The sequence below is a fragment of the Alligator sinensis genome, unplaced genomic scaffold, assembly GCF_000455745.1.
Source record: "Alligator sinensis unplaced genomic scaffold, ASM45574v1 scaffold883_1, whole genome shotgun sequence".
NCBI lineage: Eukaryota > Metazoa > Chordata > Crocodylia > Alligatoridae > Alligator > Alligator sinensis.
This window is the reverse complement of record NW_005842009.1, coordinates 2,044,604-2,068,758: the sequence shown is the minus strand read 5'-3', so window position 1 is coordinate 2,068,758 and position 24,155 is coordinate 2,044,604. Positions and strand designations below refer to the sequence as shown.

Below are 24,155 nucleotides of genomic sequence, written 5' to 3'. Positions count from 1 at the left end.
TGGTGCAAAGAGTGCATGGTATGGAGAGGGGGAGATGGGTTAGGCCTGGGTGGCCCAGGAGGGCAGGCTGTGGTACCCATTTTGATGCTCCATTGTGCTTCTGATGCAGAGAATGAGCCATGTGAAATGCTTGGTCCTATGGGAGGCTCCAGGGATCTGGGCAGCTGCTACCAGGAGAAAGGCCGTGTTGTGCCATAGCAAACCATAGGATCTTGTCCCTGTCTGTGACCACCACCAAGCTCATTGGAGGGAAGCGTGTGGATCCCTGTAATAGAGTACAGGCAGATGAGCAATTTACTGGGAGGCAGAAACGGGTGGAGGCTTACCTTGCATCAGCTTCATGGTAACTCGCCATGTCTGCTCTGTTGCTGGGCAGCAAGTGGAAGCTCAAAGAAATGGAGCTGAAGTGCTGCTGTTCAGCTTCCACGTGCTGTGGGGCACTTAGCACCGAGCAGCTGATGTGCAGCAAGTCCCTACTCTCATTTAATGGGCCATGGCTTGTTTGCTTGTCCCTGCCTGTGGGCAGTGATGGATAATGCCTGCCCGAGGAGGCATCTTCCATAGGCTCTTGTCAGCAGACTTGTGGGCAGCAACTGCCTGCTCTTTGTCTGATTCCAGTGCAGGTGTTCCCCTGGCCTGGTCGCTGGTAAAAACTCAGTGTCCTTTCTCAGTGCTGCCTGCAGTTGGGCTCTGCTCAGGCTGGGCCCTACCTGCCATTCATTCCCCTGGCTATGCGGCTCCAGCCATCTCCATCATTGGAGGCACAGCAGTGAGTCGCACCTGATCCGTATGGCACTCCAGCATGTCAAGCCTTTCAGCTGGGGCTTTCCACCCCAAGGTTTCAGTAATTGTCTGCGGGGTGGGGGAGTTAAGTCCTATCTGTGTCTGGCAGCTGGCCAAGGAAAGGAACTTTTAGTCCCAGAGATCCCAGTGTGCTACCTCATTTCCCTATTATTATTCACGGTGTGCCAGTGCCAAGGAACCCTGGTTGTGGACCAGGATCCTGCTGCGCTAGGTGCTGTACAGACTCGGAGCATAAAGAAGGTCCCTGCCCCAAGGTACTTACAGTTGATGTTTCCCGGTGCCTTTTTGAGTATTCTGTATGTGTGTGTGCACCAGTGTATCTGATGCTATTTTCTGTCTTTCTACACGTAAGGGATGATCCCCAAACACTATGCAGACTTCCTTGGCCTCCCAGCTTCTGTGGATGGAGCAATGGGAGGCGACTGTCCCCAGGTCACACAGTAGGGCTGGGAGCTGGGAATACAAGCTCGCAGTCCTGAATTCCCTGCCCCTCCACTAACTGCTATTTCATTCTCCTCCTTCCTGTACAGTAGGTGCCAAGCTGACCAGGGAAATGGCTGTGTTTGGCTTGATGAGCATAGGAAAGGCTCATCTGTGCTGCCCAGCTGCCGTTGTGCAACATCCACTGAAAGGTGGCAGAGGCTTAGCAGTGGGGAAGACATCTGGGGCTGGCAACGTCCATGAGATTGCTTTTTGAGTGTTTTCTGTACCTTGTGATTTAGGCTCATTAAATCACCTGCCTGGAGGTGTACTCCTTCTTGGAGGTGCCTGCTGCAGACTTGTCATGAATGAGGTGGAGCAAAACGCCTCTAGAGGTGATGTCCTGGAGAACACCACCTCTTCTGGGCCTACTCCCTCTGGTTTTTGCTAGCAGACGGTTGCCTTCTCCTTGCTGGGTCATAGGAGCTCAGTGCCTTCTCTCTCTCCATCCCTCTGGTTACTTTGTTGGTTGGTTTTCTTTGTGCCTGGTAGAATGGTCTCTTCCACTTTATATTTAGCTTTGCTTGCACTCCTCCGTGGTGCTGCTGCTGCCTCTCATTAAATACGAGCCGACAAGGTGCTAGAAAAAACCATCATTGTTCAGCCTAAGCGTTCTTCAGAAGTTTCCTAAGAGAAAGCTTGCTGGATTTGAGCTTTCCTTTTGTTCCTGCGTGGATGGCTTCCCTGTTCAGCCACCGTGAATAAGGAAGTTTAGTGTTGCAGCAGGTGACTGTGCTAGCGCTTCATGTTCGGAGGCTTGGGTTCAGATGAGATGTCAGATTGCAAATGAAACAAATTTGGTTGCAGCTTAGACCCTGGGGGAAGTAGGTCAAGGGCACACACACGCGTACCAAAAAAAGTGTGACAATTTTGGCATGAATATTTCTCTCCACTCACCAGAGGGGCTTGGTATGCAATAGCAAGGGATGCATTAGTGTAACTGCGGAGATGCCCAGAACTGGAATTTAAAGGGAAGGAGAGGATTGCATGTTGTAATGGAGGTGAATTGGTATTACTGGATGTGGGGGTCCTCACCTTAAAGATCAGGGAAGGCCAGGACTTGTGGGGCATCTGCAGATCTGTGTCCATGCCCAGAACTGGCATGATTCGAGGGGGTCTTTTGGTTAGGATGGAAATGAGATGACAGACTGGGTGGGTGTATGTATTTGTGTGTGTCCCAGGGCTGTCCATAATGCTTGTCTGTGAAAGGGCAGAACGAGTGCTGGCTGCTGGAAGTGCAGGTGCAGTGGCTGCACAACATTGGGAGGAGCCAGCTCTCCCCCAACGAAAGGCTCCACATGAATTGAGTAGACTCTCAGGCTGAAGGCCTTGGCTGGCATGAGCCAGTGAGGGGTCTTCTGGAGAAGGCTGGTTACAGAGTGTCATGCAGTGCAATCCAGTTGGCCTGCGCTGTCCCTTTGGGCACCTAATGAGAACAGACAACCTGCGTTGCCAGGAACATGGCCACGGATGGCAGTGACTGCAGACAGCTGGAGCTCATCCCCTCTGGCAGGAGCAGGCACTGCCACGTCTGCTCTGCTCACTAAGTGGTTGCCCTACGTTGGGCCAGGGGAGGCCAAGTTCTTGGCCATCCAGGAAGTGAAGACCCTGGAGAGTATTGCCTTGCCTGGCAATAGAAAAAAGATGAGGGCGCTGCTTATGTTCAGAGCTTCTCCCAATGCAACCATCAATAGTGCGGCTGCCTTCCTAGGAGCACTGCAGAGCTTTGGCCAGATTTCACAAGATCTGTTTATCCTGAGAGTCTCCCATCTGCCATGAGGGCAGCTCAGCTGTAGGGAGAGCCAAGTACATAAAGATCCCTTGCTTGAATGGCAGGGATGCTCTGGCTCACAGCCTAAATACCTTGTGAAGGAACTGTTGCCCAGGGCCTGGCTGCAACCTGCCTTGTGCTTGGCTGGGCTATTAAGACCCTCCTCTTACCCATGCCTTGTTTCCTGTCAAAGCACTTGAGAGGAGATAAAGTGAACATACCTGATGAAGGAATAAACCCTCTGAAAGCACAAAACTGCAGAGCAGTGAATGCTGGAGCATAATAGAAAAAGCAGCCGTCTTAGAGATGAGAGCTGTTGCAAGGAGAATGGTTGCAGATATCAAACTGAAATGGATGTCATAAAACAGCCGAGCCCTCCTCGGTAATGGAAAGCTGAGTAATCGCGTGATATAGGTACTAGTCTGCTCTTACGGCTTGCTTTTACTGCATGTGCTTTGTAAAGAAAAAACCTAGTGCTCTCACACTTCTGGCTTCCAGTATTTGGCCTGCCACCTTCCAGTATTTGGCCTGCCACCTACTTGCCCTCTTACCAGGTTTGGATCCTGCTGGTAAAGGTTGTTGGAGTGGTCTAAAGGCATTTGGTGTCCAGCTCACTTTGAAAAGAGGGTATGGGGTCTCGCTGTCTCCGGACCCTTGAAAATCCCAGTCTTGGTACATTCTGCAGAGTGGTAGACGGACGTGATCGCTTCCCCCACCGAGGTGCCAGAGCAGTGGGGTCATCCATTTGCAGAGGGAAGGATGCAGGGTCTGGGTTGAGCCGTCCTGGGGGAAGAGCCCTGAGCCAGAGGAGAGGAGCTGGAGTTGGTGGTGAATCGCTGAGGCAGCAACGCAGGTGGAGGTTTCATTCATTCTTAGTTTTTGTTAATAGATGGAAGGAGGGGGAGGGATTTTATCAGAGCATGTGGGTTTTATGGAAGAGGGTAGGGATGCAACTTCGAGCTTCCTCTAGAGCAGGGGATGGCCACTGTTTAGGAGGGGCAGGCTGAAGCGACACAGCGTGGCCTGAGCTGGGCTGGTGCCCCTGACCTGTACATTGCCGCTGAATGGCTGCCGAGCCCCCACTTCTGCTGCTGCTATTCAGGCTTCGTGGACCGGATAAAATTGCTCAGAGCTGGATCTGGCCCATGGGCTGTGGGTTGCTGACACCTGTTCTGGAAGAGCTCGGGCTCAGATCCTGCACGAAGCTGAGCACCTGCGGATCAGGTCCGTTGTCTAGGACCAGACCTGTCTTCAGCAGCTCAGAGCCTGCCTGACGCTCTGTTTTCCCAAAGACAGACACAAAGCCTGTTTATTATTATTTCCACCCCCTGCTCCCCTGCCTCCACCTTCCATTTCTCGGAGATCTGCAGCTTTTAAAGAACCAGCTCTCTCCTTGTGCGCTGATGCGTGGTGATGTTTTTCATCCGCTAATAGAGTGTTTTCCAGCTCTGCATTCTTATTTTCAAAATCTCCCTTCAGTCAGGCGGAAACCAAAATTACCTCCCCAAGCAGGTGGGCACCAAATAGCACCGCTGGGGAGGGCAGCCATGGGGGGAAAGAAATGGCACCACAGGACATGGGATGCTGGGGTGGGGGGAAAGGGAGGGGGGCAGGGAGTTAGCATCTTGACACCACTGCGTGTGCGTGAGAGAGAAAATTACCATCAGCAATATGCAGAGAGTGCAACTGCCAGCAAGGAAAGCATACGGAGGAATTAAAGGAAGGGGAAAGGGCACCAGTAAACAGGTGTGACTTTCATAGGCCCTACCTGTAACAGTCGATACTATATCGAGCTCCCTGCTTTATGCAACCAGAAGGGATCACTTACATTGTAGATTAAGATTTCTTTGTCAGATCTTTTTTTCCCTACCCCGCCCTCCCTTGCCTGGGACCACGGATGAAGTTATAAAGGACCTAGGCAGTGCGGGGGTCTGTGCTGCTGAGATAAGATGGCCATTAGTTAATGAGAAACTGTGCTTTAGGTGGCTGGTTCAAATCCAGCTCACGCCCATCGTGATCCAAGGGTCTGACCAGAGAGCAGTTAGGCCTTCACAGGCAACAATGTTGAGTCTCGAAACATCTGCTAGTGTACACGTGGTCCTTCCACAAACCCCACAACTGGCCTCCACGTGGCTATGGAGCCTATGGTGTGTGAGCTGCCCTTGAGCCCCCCCAGTGAACCCTGTTGGCTGGAGTGTGGTAGAGAAACTTGCACTGCTTGAGACCAGCCCTGTGGCTTAATAGGAGTCCAGTCCCCTGGTGTCAGGCTGCAAAATATTGCAACGTGTCCTTTCTACTAGAGGGTTTTCTGTCGAATGCACCCACAGCCATCATTTAGTCTCTCGGTGCAGCGGTTGGAGGGCGCAGGGTGAAGAACGCGCTCTGCGCGCACCTGCTCTCCCTCTCGTTCTTTCTTTGTTTTTCTTTAATCATTCATAGGAGGCAACAGGACTGAAAAGTGTGGGTGCAGCGGGGGCAAAGGGGTTAAATGTTGGTTGTTTTTCTTGCACAAGGAAAAACCTATAAGTCCCCTACCTCTCACTTGGATTTCAAAGGGCCTACCAAAAAAAATGCAGTGGAATTCCCTTGGCGGTTGCAGTGGAGTATTAATAAGCATGCTCTTCCTAATGCTGACGGGTGTTGGAACAGAATCTGGTTAATTCAGGGAAGACAAAATGCAATTTTTGACAAATAGCACAGTTAAACCAGGCCAAATAAACCAAGTTCCACAGACAGTGCCAGGAGCAACAGAGAGGGAAGTATTAAAACAATAAGTAAGCTAGGGGCAACAGGGGGAAGCATTAAAACAATAAGTAAGCTAGGGGGAAACCAGAGGCAGTTCTCTTGATTATACCTGAGCTAATAATGTGTGCTCTCTCCAAATGAAGTAGTCTTTTATGTGCAACATCTGCACAGGAGAGTCTGCACCCAGGGGACCCAAAGAAATTATCTGCCCATTTAAAAGAAATACACTCTGAAGCGGAGCTGGGGGCTTCTCCAGCCTGTTCACCTGATGGCAAAGCAACAGCATCCCCAAGCAGCTGAGAAATGGGAGATTCAATGTTTTCCTAGCAGGTGGGAAGAGAAAGGACTTAAGGAGAATGGATGGAAGGAGATCAGGTGTTGAGGCTGCTGAACAAAGACAGATCCTGGAGTGCTGGCTGGTGTGGCCACACTGAGTCCCCCCAAGTGCTGGCCTGGATGTGGCAGTCGTGAAGTCCCACATGTGCCCTCCGGGTCCTCGCTGGATCTCATTGCTGAGCTCCCTGCACATGAAATCCCCGAAATTCTATAAAATTCTGCAGAGTTTGCAAACTGTTTGAATGAGGCACAAAGCCCAAGGTCCTAACAGCACGTATAGACCCTGGGACAGCTTTGGTAGCATGAGCGGCTTTTGACCTGAGTTTCCTGGACCGAGTTCTGATTTGTAGGTGACTCTTCTCGCTGCTGAGCTGAAGTACAGAGCCTCAGTTCAAGTCCTGCCCTGACCCATCTGTAAACGAGTACCTGGTTTTTCAGCCATGGGAGCCAAAGGTGGTTGGGCATGACGGCGGCTGCATCACTGTCTCCTGGGATGCTGCCTGTAGAGACTGGCCTGTGTTAACTGTGCAGAAACGCCTGGGCCTTTGGACTTTTTTTATATTCTGCTTTTCTAAATATGTGACTGCCTGCTTCCATCCACAGTGTGAACTGGATATGATGGTCTTTGCTTCATGCCCTTGGCAGCTGCTGCCTCCCACCCCAGAGATGGCTGCATTTCATTGATGGATGAGACTGACTCCGGTCTGTGTGGATTCTGGCAAGCACTTGGAAATCCTTCAGGATGAAGGCTAGGCTAGAAATACCAAGGATTATAAGCATAGCTGACTGAATAATGAAATCTGTCATTTTACACACCATTTATTTACCCAGTGCATGAAGAAATCTACAAATAACCGTACTGGGTGCATATTACTGAGACATTTTTAGAGCTGGTGGATAAATTGATGCCTTTGTTTCTGATTAGTTTTGCAGGGTTTTGCAGACCATCCTTTTGTCCAAACCGTGTAAGAGGGTTACTTGCTCGGCTCTAATTGCTGTCACTCGTGGAGGAAGAACCTGGCAACGTTCCCCTCCCCGGCTTGTACCGCATCTCTGCTCTTCGCTTGCTGTGGTGCTGAGCAGCCCCTTGGACAAAGCTTCCCCCTGATCTTCTTCCAGCCTCAGGGGAAGAGTCCCTTCCCTTCCTATTGGAAGTGACAAAGGCTGGGTTTGTCCTGTCAGTTCCTGGCGTGTGAACTGCTTCCCTTCCAGTGTCAAGATTGTCCCCCTGATTCAGTCAGAAATTCAGGTTGACAGAAGTCCTCTGCAGACTGTTTCTGTGGTTTTTTTCCACCTATGGGTGCCCAGCATCTTTGACACGACTCTCCCCAGCCAGCGAGCAAGTGCCCCTCTGGTGCAAGGCTGTCAGATCAGTTTCTCTTAATCACCGGGATAATGTTCCTAGCCAGCAACTTCTGAGTGACCCCAGGCCGACAGCAAAGGGAGTGTGAGAGAGAGCAAAGGTTGATTATCCCTTCAAAACCCGATGTTCAGTCCCGTTCTCGTGGAAGAGGGAGTTCAGCCGAGGAAAGGAACGGCGAGAAGAGCCCCAATTACCGGTAATAAGGAGCCATGGGAGCCCTGCTCTGTGCAACTCTGCTGGTCCAGGGGTTGGATGGATACTGTGATTGGCTTGCGAGGGGGCACATCTACACGAGACATTTACTGCAGAGCTGACTAATTGGCTCCGCAGTAAATGTCTTGTGTCGGCACGTGTGGCACTATTAGGCTGCAGGAAACTAACTAACGCTGCAGCAGGGTAGTACTTGTGAATGCAAGTACTACCCTGTTGCGGGGTTTATTCATGCACAGCAGTGCACGTGTAGATACTGACTGGCTGGCTGGGGCATGAGGGTGCTTCGGTGCGGGGGCTGCCTGCCAGCTAGCCCTACACCTTGTGCTTCAGCCAGCCCCTCTGCACCACACTGAACTGGGTTGTAGCAGCCCCAGGCTGGCAGGCTGATGCCTCGGGCTCCTTGCCAGCCGGGGCTCCTTCAACCTGGTTCAACATGCTGTGATCCTGGGTGGCCATAAAAATGGGGTGCCCGGGAGCAATAAACTCTGATGCAGTAGGCTTATTGCTCTGCTCTAATTGCATGTGTAGACACACAGGGGGGGGGTCTACCCATCTGAAGTAGAGATTCTTGCCAGTACCAAGAAATCACCCTAGCACTGCTGCCCATATCAGATCTGTCCTGAGGATAGAAGTCTTCTCCAGCACTGACTGGTACTGGCATTTAGTTCTATAAAATCGCTTTGATATTTAATGAAATGAGGAGGAAGAAGGTAGCCTGGTTTGTGGTTCAGGCAGGAGCTGAGCTCTCTTCCCATTCCTGCGCCAGACTCCCTGCATGACCATGGAGAAGTCTTTGACTTTCTCTGCAGCTCAGTTCCCCAGGTGGAAAGAGGCAGCGCCACAGAGCTGCCACTGTGATCCACATTGTTTTACTTATCTGAGCTCTTTGGGGCTGGGGCTGTCCCTCCGGCTTTGTATTCCTGTTTGTATTCCTGTTTGTATTACTGTTGAGTGGGCCAGAGAGGGCAGCCAGGATTTGTTCCTCGCAGTAATGGGATGTGCCTCTTGTATCACCCTCTAAGGTCTGGTTTACAGATAGGGGTTAAGTCTGAGTGACCTTGTGATAATAGGCCTGTTCTTCCCACTTGGGAAGGAGAGGCCAGAGGTCCAGATTTCAGTCTCCGCAGAGGCCCAGGAAGCCCCTTCCTGTCCTATGTTCCAGATGTCTGCTCTTTTCAAGCTGCACTGGAAAAAGACTAGGAGCAGGGCTGTCAGCATGGGTTAATTGGAGCAGGCACATCCATGCCTGCTTCAGTTGGTTGAATGCCACCCTTAGCAGGTCCTGCCTTGCTGCTATCAACCTGGTGGGTAGGAAAGGCCTCAACTGTTCTGCTGCAGCATCCTCATCTCAGTGAAAAGCATCCAAACGCTGAGAGTTTTTTTGATTGCATGGAGACCCCAGAAGGCAGCCCTAACCTGAGAGCCTGCTACCATTCATAACTTCAAGCTACTAGGCAGGTGTTTGTGAAACCCCTTGGGGCCTGATCCTGCATCCCTCTGGCATGCCAAGCTCCCATAGCCCCCTTGTCACCCTGAGGAACAGGGGAGCAGGCCCTTGTACCCTGGGCTGTAATCCCAGGGTGGGTTTATTCCTGTGTCATCTTTGCTTAGTTTCCTATCCACCCAGCACTTCCAGAATCCATTTTCTTTTCTGCTTGCTGGCCTAAATTGGGAATAACTTCCCAAGAGTCACTGGAGTTGCACTGATGGGGGAGGAAGACTCCAGGCCATGGAGCAGGGACAGCATCACGTACAGGTGGCAATTCTCAGTGCCAATGGCTAGGCTTAGTTATCCACATCCCCAAATCTTCCTGAGACAGCCTCACCCTGCAGCAGGGCCTGGTGTGGGCTTTGGCTGGATGAGCAATGTGGCTTTCTTCTTTTCCCCTGACTGCTTTGTCCATGTGTCTTCAGGTTCCAGTCTTCTCCCTGAGGCTGACTCTCTAGCACAGGGGTGGGAGCAGCCCCCACTTGCAAGGCTGGCATATATGGGACTGCTTTGGGGGTGGGAAGAGAGGTGAGGAGGGTTTTTCCCATCCCTTTGTGGGGTAGAGGCAGTAAGATCTTACTCCATTGTGGAACCTGCCTCCACATGTTCCAGCACTGCCTACCTGTGTTCATCTCCTCACTTTGCAGTGCTACTATGGATCCTTTATAATTAATAATTACCATGATAACTTCCTTTTTTATTCATACTGTTGTATCCAGGCATCCCCAGCTGCCTCACTGGTGCTCATGAAAGCCTCCCAATAGTGCAGCAGGGGCTAATTGCACCCATTTCACAGAAAGAGCAGGAGGGAAGAGGCCTCAGAGAGTTGAAGCAACTTGGCCATGCAGCAAGTTTGGTGGCAGAGCTGGGAAAAGAACCCAGGAATCCCGATTCTCAGGTTCAGTGATGCCAAATGTTAGATATCAGAAATACAGAGATGGGTTTAAAAATCACAAGACTAATAACAATATGCCCTTTTCATTTGCCCCTGGATTATTGAGCCTATTGGATGGGGGAGTCCTATTTCCAGTTATTTTTGGCAACCACTGGGGCAGAAACTCTTTACTGAAGCTGAATCTTGTATAATCCCATGGCTCCAGGAGCTTGAGCTTTAAGAAAAACATATATTTTGAGACTCTTTTAAAAAGAGAGAGACTCGGCAGTGCAGCATTCTTGCTCTGACCAGCTGGCTCATGCCATGCTGTTTCTTTCATCGTGATCACTGCAGCCTCTGAATGCCTCTCGTTAGGGAGTGAAGCAACATGATTCCTGCTCGCTCTGTTCTTAGCATCTCCCCTGGGGAGCGGTGTGCAGGGGAGGTTTTGTTCTGTTCCTCTTATACATGTGCATACAGGCTCGGTGCTCTGTTTCTTACAGTAGCAGTGTTGTCAGCTCTTGCAAACTCTCCACTAGTGACAGGATTAAGGCCAGGGCTGGAGCTGGTCTCATGATGACATGAGAGCATCGGTCCTCATGGGAATTTGAGGCTGCTTGCTGAGGAAGTTCCCCACTGATTGGCTGCCTGCTGCAGTGCCCACCTCCTGGGGTCAGAGCAGCCAATTGGGGTGGATGAGGGTGCCAATAGTTCCCTTTGCTGCTGCTCATGGTCACTACATGGCTCAGACAGGAGGGGAGTGGGGAGCAGGAGCAACAACCCAGCAGCTCAGGCTGGATGCACTCCTTCCTCTCTCCTCCTGAGAGCCCCAGGGGACAACTCCCTTGCCCTCCTCTCTCTGTGTGCCTGGCCTGGAAGGTGGACACGGGTCCCTGCTACAGCCACTGCCTCCCACCCCGGGAGGGAGAAACCTGACATGCCAGCTCACAGCATGGGCAATCAAGCTGTATCTCCAGCCGTGGCTGCTGTTGGGTGGACCCCTACTTCTGCCAGGGCCACTTCTACCCCAGTGCCTGAGGGTGAAGGGCATGAGGGAGGGAGCACCCAGGCTCTTTAGGGCTACTCCTATCTCTGCTTGCTCTGGGGATGCATTACTGGTTTCTTCTGGCTTGACAGTCTGTGCCGATACACCATTCCCTTCCTTGCTGTGTGGGCTGAAGCCTTCAGCAGAACTGACTGCATCAAGTAAGTTTCTTTGCACTAATTGCCTTGACAGCCCATGAAGCCCGGTGAAGTGCCATGCATTCTCGGGCCCTGCGAGAAACCCACACAAACATCAATAGACTGTCACTTCCCTCCAGCGCATTTTTGTCTCATAATTTATAGACGAGAGGGGAATCTCTGATCAGGGCAGAGGGCCAGTGCCTGGCTTGTCTCTCTTGCAGCTGGGTGGCAAGACTGAGCTTAGCCAAGTGACTCAGCCCAGGGTTGAAGGTCAAGCAGGGTGTAGTGAACCACCCCCCAGCACGTGACACAGGGTTACATGATGAAATGAAAGGCCAGTAAATGGAGACATAATAGAAGGGTGCTGCTTTGGGTAGGGGTGTCCAGCTGGCTCTGATTATTGTTGCCCAAGGGAGAGTTGGGTTGTCAGTGGCTAGATTTAAAAGGGGACTGGATAATTTATGACCGGTAATAGGTTTCCTAGCTGTGCTGGTTTATGACAGGGCATGAACCAGGGCAAGCAACCTGCCCTGCCAGCAATGCAGCCCACGTAGGGAGGAATCTCTTTGCCTTTATTCTTCTGCCGCAGAGCCCCAGGGCAGAGCTGTATTTGGAGACCTAAGTCTTGGCCTCGGCTCCCAGTTTAACTGCGCTTAAAGGTACTTCCCATAAGATTTGCCATATTCTCCTGTCTCGGGGAAAATAAGGGTATGCGAGCACAGCATCACAAAAGTGTCACCGGTGAGCATGCTAACGTGTAGGCTTAGCAGGATCCAGCTTTTTTATTGGTAAATATAGATTTCACCTAATGCTCACAGGCCAACGGGAACATATTTCCATTGGTAATCACTGACATTCACATAAAGGAGATGTAAAAAAAAAAAAATAATTCTGGGATGGAAATTCAGGGCAGAGGGTGCTGCACGTGTATGCATGTACATGACGGCTGCTGCAGGAGGCTGTACCAGTAAGGCCATGCTGGGAGTGGGGGTTAGAGGAACAGGGCTGGTAAAAGTGGGGAGCCTGGTGCTGCTGGCTGCTTGCTCTGCCCAGGTCCCAGCTGCAGCAGGGACCAAACTCCTGCAGAGGCTGGCCTGGCTTCCACTGGGGTTTGGCCCTTGCCCTGATCATGCAGGGGCCAGGTCAGGCTCTGCAGGAGTTTGACCCCTGTGTGACCGGAGAAGGGACCAAACTCCCGAGGAGGCTGGGTCAGGCCAGGCTCCGTAGGATTTTGGCCCCTGTCCTGGCTGGGATCTGGGCAGAGCGAAGGGCTGGCAGCACTGGGCACTACCAGCCCTTTCCCTCCAACCCCCACTCCCCACGCAGCCTTACGGGCCTGGCCCCCAGCTCCTGCAGCAGCCTCTGTGTGCGCGCATGCTAAACCAATAAAAATTGAACACTGCCCCTATTTTTGCGCAATCCTGAAAATGTCAGTCAATTAAAAATCAAAACAAATGCTTCAATATAAACATCCATATTAATTTTTTTAGCAGTCAAAATTAAAAAAATAATAATCAAATTCTGCCAAGCCTATTAATGTGCATGGTAGCTTGATCTAACTAGTATGAGCAATAGCACAAGGGAAAACATGGTGGCAGAAGCTTCAGCCCATGACGGTAACCAAAGCACAGACCCTGTGCTTTGTACCTTGGTTGTCATCCCATGCTGAAATGTATTTTTCTATTCCTATATCATTATCTTGACTGTAGTGCATGCTAGCACAGAAAATGCCCTCTTTTCTTTTTTATGTATACATACCCAAAACATTTTATTCTCCTGCTTGAACTAATATGACTGGTGTGGTTGATGGCCGGAATGAGTCAATGAAAGGACTCTACCTTTCCCCAGGGCTACAATTAGCGACAGGTTAACTGAATCTAATGTTTAAGCATTGGGGTGGCAAACCTGCGGTAAAGGCAGCCTGTGTGTGTGGCATGTGACAGATCAGGGAAGGGACAGGCAGCACAGCAGCTCATAGGGCAGGGAGCAGAAAGCAGAGCAGGAGATCAGGTGGGGAGCATTGGGCAGAAAGCAGAGCAGCAGATTGTGCAGGGGAAAGGATTGGAGTGATCCTTGGGGAGGGTGCAGGGCTAACTTGCGGCATGCCTATCAAAAAGTTTGGCTTTGCGTTTTGGGGAAAGGATCAGGAAGGAGGCTCAGCCATTTGTGCAAAGCGCTTATGCAATTGGATAGATGGTTTCACTGGTTTAAAGAGTAGCAGTTTCCTTCCCTTGAACCAGTGGAGGCAGGAGTGGACCGGCAATCTGGATTCGTCCTGTCTGAGGTCTGCTGAAGGCAAGTCAGTGGCTCGGGCAGCACTGGAAGTCCAGGTCTCTTAACTTGTCCCAATCATTGTGGGGCATGCAGTCTCTTGAGAGCAGACTGTCATGTTGCCTGTTGCTGATCTGGGATCTAGAATAACTCCCTAACCAGGGTTTCCTTCCCAGGGGGTCTCATGGGGCAGGTGACATGCTCAGAGGTTGCTTGGGGGGGGCTCTTCTGGCCTGGGAGAGAAAACTAAGTCCAGGAGAACCCTTCCCCTGAGCATCCCCATTATTCCTTTTGCTGACAGCATGGACATGGCAGATTGGAGCAGGCTTTTTCTCCCAGCAGGAGGGAAATGGATAGCTTGCTTATATATAAAATAAAATGCGGAAACGTGGTGGTGCCTTGACAGATGACTCTCTCTTTTCATTAGCACTAAGGAACGGGTGTCATTGTCGCTTCACATATTTACCTTGGGGGACGCTGGGTGAGTTCTGCTCTGGATGCAAATTGCTATTGAATGAAATGATTTGTCAGTGCAGGCTCTGCAGTGACTTACAGTCTGGCCTCTGTTTAGCTTGTTGGTAGCTGAGGGAGGGGGGATTTGAAACCAGAGCCTTTTTCTGGTTCAGGATTTCTAGAATTGAAGAGCCTGGGGTTTTTTGTTTTTTTGGGGGGGGAGTTGTACCCCGCAACAGGTGCTGAACTTTTGAGCCCAAAGCTGAGAGACGTCCTTTGGAGCCCAGTGCTTACCATCATCTCGCAGCCTTCTGAACACTTCTGAGGCTCAAATGCCATTTATGGGGGAGGAAATTTTTTTTCCTGTGGAGAAAATAGTATCTGAAGTTGACAAGCATGTGGGCTTTGCCCCAGCTTCTCCATCCACCCCCCCATTGCTCATCGGATGCGTGCATTGCTCTCTGTCTGTCCATCCCTGCTATACCAGAGAGCCTTCTGCACTGAGCAAGAGGTGACAGCAAAGCACATACGCTTCACCTGCGTCTTTGGTTTTTCCTTCTTGGCTCCCTTTGGCTTCTCTCTCAGGTGAAAACGGGATTTGGGGAATCTAATCTGTGGACAGCTGCTAGACTTCAGATTTCAAATTTCAGTGCTGTAGACTGTATAATTAAAAATCACCATATCCTGGAAGGTTGCTATATAGAGGTGGAACTCACCGTTTGCAAGCAAGGGCTGTGTCCTGTCTAATCCATCCATGGGCAGTAGCTGGTCATTAAACCTGAATGCCTGTCTATTCAGCTGAAATCCCCATGAGATGAAGGGCTAGCTGTAGCCAAGGAGAAATATCTGTACAGGAGGCTGGAATTGGGGCAGTGGAATATTCTTAGTCCAGAGGAGCTGGCTGGTAGGGGGCAGGCAATGTAGGGAGAGCTCCCAGAGATGTTCAAGGAGCCATGATCATCAGGAACAGAAGAGATGAACAGGATTTCACAGCAGTAGGTCTGCTATAACCATGGGATTAGCCAAGGTCAGAGAAATCGGGCTCATCCAGAAAGGCTGGGGGATTCCAAGTACAAGTTCGGAGCAAGAGGAGAAGGCTCCGAAATGCCCCGACTTCTAGGAGCTCTCCAGAGCAGTGAAGCAACAACAGACGGGGAGGTGCATGTAGGTGGGGTTGCTGCTTCTGGTGGATCTGTTTGTCTTGCTGCTAAGTGAAGAAATAATTACTTTCCTTAAGCTTACCAGGCGTCCGTCTGCAAGTTCTGCGTGCACACACAGACCACCCTCCATAAACAACTCGAGTTATGTTTCCCACATGCTGGGAAGAAAGCTTGTCACGGAGGCCCAGTGCCTTCTAAGTCTATACAAGTAATCACAATGTGTGAGCTGGTACAGAAGGACGTATGTGGTCAGGGCCCTTTCTGTGTCGGACTTTAAAGGCAGGTTTTAGCCTCCCAGCACATCCTGGCAGTTGACCTTTATCTGATTAATAATGAATGGTTAGATTAGCCCTTATTAGAGAATCAATAATTTGCACCCCCATCTCCCACCGCCCCCTACTTCTGGCAGCTCATGTGTAAGTGATTGATTTGCTTGCATCAGCTGAATTACCACCTTTAAGCCTCCTTGTCAATCTTCAGGTTTTGTTTTTACAGCTCTCACCAAGTAGCATCCCCAGGCTGGAAAGAAGATGTTTAACTCTAGCTTATGCTACAATTAGGTGCAGTTTAGAGCTGCATGTCTCCCTTCCCCCTTTTATCTTCTTTTTTTAAAGCTACTGAGAATATGATGAGCTCCATGCAAGCTGTACTAGCCAGATACAATAATGAGTGCTTATGTACATAGTTCTCGACAGGAACTGATATGGTTTTCACCACCCACCAGTGACGTATATCTATTTATACATATATGTATTTTTTTTCTTTTTTTTTTCTTTTTCTGGTCAGCTTTGGAAGCCAAACATGAAGCTCAGCTGCTGTGGGGGAAATAATTTAAAATTGGTGCTCAGGTGGGGTCTGAGCTTTTGAAGGGGCCATATTACTGAGCTGTGACAACTCATGAGAAAAGAATTGCTGTTTGAATGATGGTAGCCTCTAGGCAACCTGAGAGATCCCCGTCATGCTAGAGGCGTATGGGTAGTGGGACACGGTCCCTGATCCAAAAATCTTGCATCAAGATGGAGAAAATGGATGTGGAAAACAAATAATCCTTCCTCTCTCCATTTTTTCCAGGGGTGGGTGAGGCATGGAGAGATCAGGTGCCTTGCTCAAGGTCACACAGGTGGTTTGCAGCAAAGTCAAGAACAAACTCAGATCTGAGCCCCGGTTCAGTGCTTTAATGCTGTCATGTTCTCTCCCTTCCAGCTCCTTCACATCCTTGGGGTGTTGCTGTTTCCTTTGGGGTCTAATGGGGCTGTGGGTGTTCTGGTCTGTGTAGGGTCCTCTCCTGCCCTCATTGCTGTGGTATCTGAGCACTGTCCAGTTATGCACTGGGCGACATGACTGACATCTGCTAAGTGTCACTGGTGCTCTCTCTGGGGTTTGGTTTGGCTCTTTGACACACCGATGCTTCCTCGTGGGTTAGTAAAAGCCACGTGGGGAAGTGCATCCCATGTATGGAATGGAAAGTGGGGTGGGTTGAAAGGGTCCTTCGCTCCTGAGAGTTGGTTCCAAGTCTGGGACCAGTGCTAAGAAAGCCCTTTGCCCAGGGAGCTTTGACCTGAGAAAGTCCCTCGGGCTCTTTTGGATCTCTTGCTCTGGTCCATGTTGCTCCTTGATGAGAGAGCCAGAACCGTTGCAGTTGATTTTATTTAACTACTCCAGGATGGTGTGTGCCGCTTTGACAAGGCTGCCAGTTGCTCTGAGCTCTTGGGAAAGGTGCTGGAAAAAGCCAGCAAGCTGCTGCTTTTGCCTCCATCCCAGGCTGCATGTCAGCGTTGCCTTCGGCTGCAGCAAAGGGAACGTGTGAGTGCGTTTCTACATCAAGAAGCTCTGTGATGATCACAAGAGCATCGAAGAACAACGGAGGGAAGCTTGGGCAGATACCAGCCCGCTGCAGAAATACCTCGTTAGCGACCCTACAATCCCCCAGCCAGGAACTGACCTACAGAGAAAGATTTGGTCCTCCCCAAATCGCATCCAGACACTTCATGGAAAATGTGGACACCTACTCCATAAATGGAGAATCAAAGAGAGTCTGGGTTACAATTGTGGTTTGATTTTTCAGACAGTGCAACACATTGTGAACAATTGCCCAATTAGATCATTTAATGGAGATCTAAAATCAATCCATGCAGCTACCCCTGAAGCAGTTGAATGGCTATCCCATTTAGATATTAATCTGTGAATGTTGTAATCCTAAAATGTCATACAAAAGAGAGCGAGAGTTCCCCTGTCATGACTGATGTCTCCCTGCCCCGCTCGCCGTTTCCCATGCTGAGCCCAGGCAAGGGATTGACAGCAGATTTCAGAGGGGGCAGCAGGGACCTGCCCAGGGCACGTGAGCACTGAGGTTGTCCATGATGAAGGGTGGGAAGGGCATTGCTAAAGCCGCCTCTCTTGTGTCTTACCCCTAACTGGCACCAGGAGGACTCTGACTATCTACTTGCTCCAATGGATCTTGCTGTAGCTTGGTGCTGTGAGCAACTGGTCTCTCTTTCCTCTGCCTGCCCTGCTTACAAAGTGTCTGGCCCTATGCTGCATGGTCAACTCCAGCCTCGATGGGGAAAGCTAGAAAGCTTGAATAGCCCCCCGAGAATCTGTTCTGCAGAGATCAGGATGGCAGGGAGTTCATAGGCTGGAGGCTCCTTGGCTCCTGCGCTATAAGGAACGTGCACGCTCTCTGCGAGCAGTTGCATCCTTGCACGCACCGCGACACGTGCTCTGCCGTAGGGTGGCTGCAGCAGCCTCCGTTTGAATCCAGTTTTATTTTCTTGTGAAACAAGGTGGTAGAACTGAGGCTGTTCAGTCTGGCGAAGAGAAGATGGGCAGGGTGGGATTTGACAGCAGCCTTCAAACACCAGAAGGGTTGTTATAAAGAAGATGGCGATCAATTGTTCTCTGGGCCCACAGAGGACAGGACAAGCAGTAAAACTGCACCAAGGGAGACTTTAGGTTGGCTATTTGGAAGAATTTGCTAATGATGAGATTGGTTAAGCACCGGAACAGATCACCTAGAGAGGCTGTGGAGTCTCCCTCAGTGGAAATTTCTAAGAGCCAATTTGACAAATATTTGTCTAGGCTGGTTAAGACGGGGATGATCCTGCCTCAAGTAGGGGCTGGACTAGCTTGAGGTCCCTTTAGGCTTTTTTGAACGTGTGCAAGTGCATGCATGCACACGTACCACCACCCCGCAAATCTCTTGTCCTGCTGGTGAACCCAAGCCCTGCATTTCTAAATGGAGATGAGCTTTGGGTATGTTATTGAGGAAGCGTGTTTGAAATCGCAGCTCTTCTGATGGCAGTGGGAATTTTGCCATGGACTTCTTTGAGTCAAGGCTTCACTAGGCCCTGGTGGGGTGGTGGAATTTGATTTTTACAATGTTTTCTTCAAAAATGCAGATCTTGATCCTGTCCAGAGCTCGGTTTTGTCTGCTGCTTAGTGCAGTGGAGCCCTGATATCAAAAAAGATGCTGGATGTTTCTTTGACACCGGTAATACCAGAGACTTGGTCAGCGCAACAGCTGTGACAATGCATCTTGGCATGCCTGTCATACTTGAGGAGATGGCAGTAGAGGGGGCTCATGGGGCTGCAAAAGTATTGGGTGGTGGAAACTGCAGCACCTTCCAGATAGTCGCTTGGCTCTCTTTCCTGTGCGCCCGTGAATTATTTAGCTCTTGCATCAAGGCAAATGGATAGCAGGTGTCTCATCTGGAAGGTAATTTGGTTTCTTTGATTCATGAGCTAGCTGTGCTCCGTCACGCTGCTCCACCTCAGGCCCTGCAAGCAGGCTGGCACAGGGCACCCAAACTAGGGACAGCACATGCAGTCCCTTGCCTGGCCCTTCCAAGCTTTCTGCTGGAAGTCTCTGAGCATCCCCTCATGCCATTTCTCGTGTAAGGGGCGCAAAGGCCGGAGCTTCTGCCTTTTCCCTGAGGTTACAAAGCTACGGTCCTGATGACAGGGCTTGCAACTGGAATGGCTTTCTGTTGTGTTGAACTGGGTACGTGTGTGCCCCATCACCCTCCAGAGGGTGGAGCTGGAATGGCTCAACTGTGTCATAGACCCTTAGCTGCAGACAGTTAGTGGTGATTCTCGTATAGGTTTGTGGCGAGTGCCTGAGCCTTTGGAGGATGAGGGTGGCAGTTTTATCTCTGTCTGAAGGTTGGAGTCACCATGATGTACAGCATCGGCTCTTTGGAGCTTGACTCTAGGCCTGGCAGCATTTCGGAGGCAAGCTTATGGCAAAGGGGTGATGGCTGGGAAACAGCAGCTAGGCTAGAAAGCCAGGGGTCCCTTCAGCTGCATTGCTGGGAGGGGGGATGAGAGGGCTTTGCAGCCACTTCCTTTGCCTGAGCCCAAAGCCTGCTCTACTCCTTGGCTGCAAGCACCGTGGCATCTTTGTGACTCCTCCTGACTTGCTTTCTCCTGCCTTGTCCCAGTTCCCTGGGGCAGGGGCAGATGCAGGTGTATGAGCACAGCTATGGAGGTGCTGGAGGGCAAGAAGAGATGATACACACAGAGTGGTGCTGGTTGGAAGAACAAACGGTGCTGCGTTACGTGTTAAGAGGCCATAAATCACCCGTGTGATCTGCTCTGTGGGTCTGCGTGGTTTTACTGCCTCTTGTAGCATATTCCATCACATCTGCACCACAGCCCCAAACTAGGAAAGCCACTTTTTGCAGGAGGCTCTTTCCAGCCCCCTTTTAGCAAATGAGGCACTAGCCTCAATTATTTAGAAACTCTCTTATTGCTGCCTGCTCTGCAATAAAGCTGAAGCACTACCTCCTCTTGAGCTGTCCTCCTTGATGGGCAGGGATGTGGAAGGACTCCTCAGGGGACTGACAGGGCGTTTGTGCTTTTCCCTCTCTTGGTTGGTGGCAAATTTAAAGTGGGTTTCAGGGCTGGTGTTGTTAGTGCCTGTCCTGCTGAGGAGCCAGGCCTAGGCTATGCTTAAAACGTTTTATGGCTTGTATTGGTTGGGTGATAAGGGGAGGGAGGAGGCTTTTGGGCCAACATCTGTGCTGGCAAAGTACCTGTGTTGGGATGACGCACATGCACATAACTTTATGCCGATGTAACTTATTTTATTTCCCGAGTTAGAATAAACAGTGGTGCTCCAAGTCCCTTTGTGCCCCCACTAGGGGTATCTTGCTGGCACAGTTAAAGCAACCACATCTTTTAAGTGTAGACAAGCCCTGACTGTTTGTGGCCTTGTCAGTGGTACAAGGATAGGCTGGCAGAGCTGTGTCTGAGGGGTGGGAGGATAGCACCCTGGAGCTGATGTACTTCTACAGGCAAAGCCCTCAGTGTGGATGCAGCTGTGCTGGCAGAAAGCGGTTTCTGATATTTAGTTTCTGCTTTCTCAGGGAGATGGTGTAGCTCTGGCAGCTGAAAAACTCTTTCAGCTGGCAGGACAGCATCCACACTGGGGCTTAGTTTCTGTTGAAGTGGCAGCAGCCGAATAGTATTTTTACATAAGCTGAAGTGATGGTCATGCCATTGGACCCAGGGCCAGGATGCTGTGCTGTATGCTACTGACTTGCTGTGTCCCCCCGGGCAATTCGCCTCTCTTCCCGTTTTTCCCCTGCAGTTCTTTTGTCGGTTTAGATGAAGGGCTGGGCAAAATACCGCCCGTGGGCTGTATCCAGCCCACCTAGGGATTTTGTCCAGCCCATGGTGGGTCTCTCTGTCCTGCCTAGCCTGGGCAGCAGCACGTGCAGCTGGTTCTGCCACCCACAGGTGTGCAGCAGGGCTGGAGTGGCATGGCAGCTGGACTGCATTTCCCAGCAGCACTACTAAGTGAGATGGCAGTGGGGAGCCACAGGGCAGCCCTGGCCTGGGCTCTAGGCAGCCACAGCAAGAAGGGCACTGCTATACTGTGCTTTTTCCCAGTGTCCAGCAGCAGCTTCTGCCTGGCTGCTGCCACCTCTGCACCTGGTCTGCCAAAGCCAGGCAGCAGCACTAAGTTGGGCAGAAGCTCCAGCCCCTTCTCGGGGTCCAAGGGCACCTCCATCCTTACGGCCGCCCACTTGCTACTGCTCATCATGGCCAGGGCAGGTGGGTCCAGAGTGGGTACTGCAGGGATCCCGACTTCCTCTGTGGGGTCTCCCTGGGATCTTGGGGTGGGCCTGGCCCCTGGCTGAGCTGCCCCTGCTGATGCTGCTGCCTCCACCTGGAGCAGCTGCTGATCCAAGGTGCCAGCTCCACATCCGTGCCAGCTCCCTGTCTGCCTGCAGCCCCATCCCACATAGGGAGTGTTGATGAGCTGTTGCGTGGGGGTAGGGGGTGGGTGCTGACCTGGCCGGTGACAGCTCCGCAAAACTCCCTATGTGGCCCAGATAATTGCCCACCCCTATTTTAGAGTGTAAGCTCTTTGAAGCAGAGTGTCTCTTGATGGGTCTGTCTTGCACCAGGTACGGTAGAGCCCTGGGGTTAGTTACAGGACTGCTTGGTACTACTGTAATAGTAAGCACTCACGTCACCTCCTCTGTATGCTCTAGTCCTAATACTGTGACTTTGGAGATTTGGGCCCAGTTTCCTGGCTCTGATGCACAGTTCCTCACATACCCTCCCTGTCTTGGTTTCCCCAGCTGTAAGTGGGAATGCCAGTGGTGAGATTTACAATCAGGGGGTCTGTACACATGCACTAACTTTCTGACAGTTAAGCTGACTTAACTTTCTTAAGTTGACTTAACACTCGGAGTGCACACACATACGTGGAACAAAGTCGACTTAATTGCAGCACAAGATAATACACCTCCAAGGTGTATTTTCTTGAGTCAAATTAGTTAAGTTGACTTAACTAACAAGGTGGCTGCCTCCATGTCAAGGAGCCATACATGTGTACGCTCTGATGCGGCTTAACTTAAGGTGCGTTATTTTAAGGCACCTTAGTATGTGTGTACACAGCCAAAGATACTTGATATTTAATAAAATTTGAAGTGCTTGGTGTGGTAATGGGGCCCTCTCTATAGAGAATTTCCAAGTCCAGATACTTGTATTTATTGTATTTGTGTCCACCTCAAACACCCACACATTTTCTCCACCCATTTCAGACTATGGGGCACAAGTTTCTCTTGCTGCCTGTGTTTAGGGGTTTAATCAATATGCCTCTGTGGTATGAGCTTACAGAAGGAGAGATGTCCCAGACAGATGTATAGAAAGAGAGAAACCACATGGCCTCACCTGGTCCCACGGTGTCCTTTAGAGGAAAGTGTCACCTTCCCTCGTGTCATGTCCTGCTGTTCAGTGCTGTGCACTGGTGGGATTTCTCCTTGACCTGGCTGGGTCCCTCTGATGTGTGTGAGGACTGAGGCTTCATAATTGTGTCTGAACTGCAATTCCTACAGATATTGCTGCTGCTAATCCCAACCCTGGCTGGAGCCATTTTCAATTTCAGCAAACGGGCCAAATATATTCCTGCTTCTGGCTGAATACTTGTCATAGTGTGTTGTCCTGTTCAGGCCTCGTTTGAACCAACCATGATTAGAAAGCCCTGGTGGTCTGACTCCCAGCCCAATGCTCTTTCCACCTGGTCGCACAAAGATTTCATCTGGCTTGGAGACCTGCGGGAGGGCTCTGGTGTCGGAGTGGCTTTCTCCTACCATCTACTCCCAAGGAATGATGTCCATTAAGGGCATGAGTCTCCCTGTGCTCCTTCAGCTGGGCTTTGCAGCTTTCTGCTGGAGGAAGCAATTTGCTCCAGAGACTTGGCTTTAGCAGTTCTTGCCCGTGAGCAGAGGACCCCAGAGTAGGCAGTGGATCAGTGTAACGTCCCCACCAGCAGCTGCTACATTGCTAGGCTCAGTCGCATTATCAGTGCCTAGCTTCTGGTGCAGTCATGCCCAGCATTGAGCTAACACCTGCCTTCAGCAGTTGCATTAGGTTAATGCTCAACTTTATATTGGCTGCAGCATGGGGCAGGGGTGCTAAACCAGAGTAAAAGTTGTGGGGCCAAGAGGGATGCCACCCCCATGCCCAGCAGGCTGCTCAGGTTTGTCTGCTTACCTGGTGGGGTGGTCAGACTGGGGTGATGGTAATTGCTTTTTAAATAATCAATAGCTCCAGGATTCAGCATTCAGGCTAGGAACAGAAGTTACACATAAACTAGTTGAAGTAATCAGAAACTGATTTAAACCTGTAACAGAATAGAAGTTCAGTGCACGTAAGCCAGTTTCAAAATGGCTGAGACTGGTTTAAGATAAATCTGGTTGAATGCAATATCAGACTCACTGTACAACGTGAAAAAGAAAGAAGCCAAACTCAACAGCGACATATATTTTCTAAGCCTTTGCAAGAAATACAACTTCATTCCCCGAAGACTAAACAGCTACAATCCCCTGACTACTACACACAACTCCAAATATGCTTCACAGCTATGCAGAAGAACTTCAGAGAAAATTAGAAATCATCTACTTCACCTACTCTACTCCAAAAGAGACCAACTCAGGAAGGAAATCACCATATACTACAACAACTTAAAAGACAGAAATCCAGGCATGTTTCCTGACAATATACAGTGGATACAAAGAGACTACGAAAAACTTTCTACAGCATTCATCCTACATAAAAAGAAGAAATGGAACAAATTACCCCAAGAACAAGCTCCCCAGCCACAATACCACCATCAGAGGAACACCAACACCTTACAACACTCCAACCTCAGACTCGATGAAACTGAAAGCAGCAACCAACCCACAAATATCATCAATCTCTCCGCACACACAGGCTTACCAAAACTGAAAAATCTGTCCTTTCTAAAGGCCTAAATTTCTGTCCAGAAAAATACCCTAACAAAATACTTCAATGTGGAGAACTAGAAGAATTCTTCCGATGCCTGCGCCTCAAAGAATATTTCCACGACCAAACTGAACCCACTCCCAACAACAACTCATCCTCTGACAACATTCAGGAAAGGATCAATGCCAAAAAGCCCCAAAAAACATCAGATTGGACACCTCACAGTGGACGAAACCCTAACCTTGACCGCTACATTGACTGCTTCAGGGAAA

General features: G+C 50.4%; 1 protein-coding gene across 9 annotated transcripts in view; it reads left to right on the top strand.

The window, feature by feature from the left end:
- PTPRU (protein tyrosine phosphatase, receptor type U) overlaps window positions 1-24,155 on the top strand; it is a 408,251-nt gene that overhangs the window by 134,658 nt on the left and 249,438 nt on the right. Inside the window, exon 2 of one of the 9 annotated variants that reach the window (XM_025201932.1) lies at window positions 6,740-7,695. The exons of the other annotated variants lie outside the window; for them this stretch is intronic. Coding sequence (XP_025057717.1) covers window positions 7,623-7,695 — 73 coding nt within the window. The 5' untranslated portion in view covers window positions 6,740-7,622. The remainder of the gene's footprint in view (window positions 1-6,739; window positions 7,696-24,155) is intronic. 9 annotated transcript variants of the gene reach the window in all.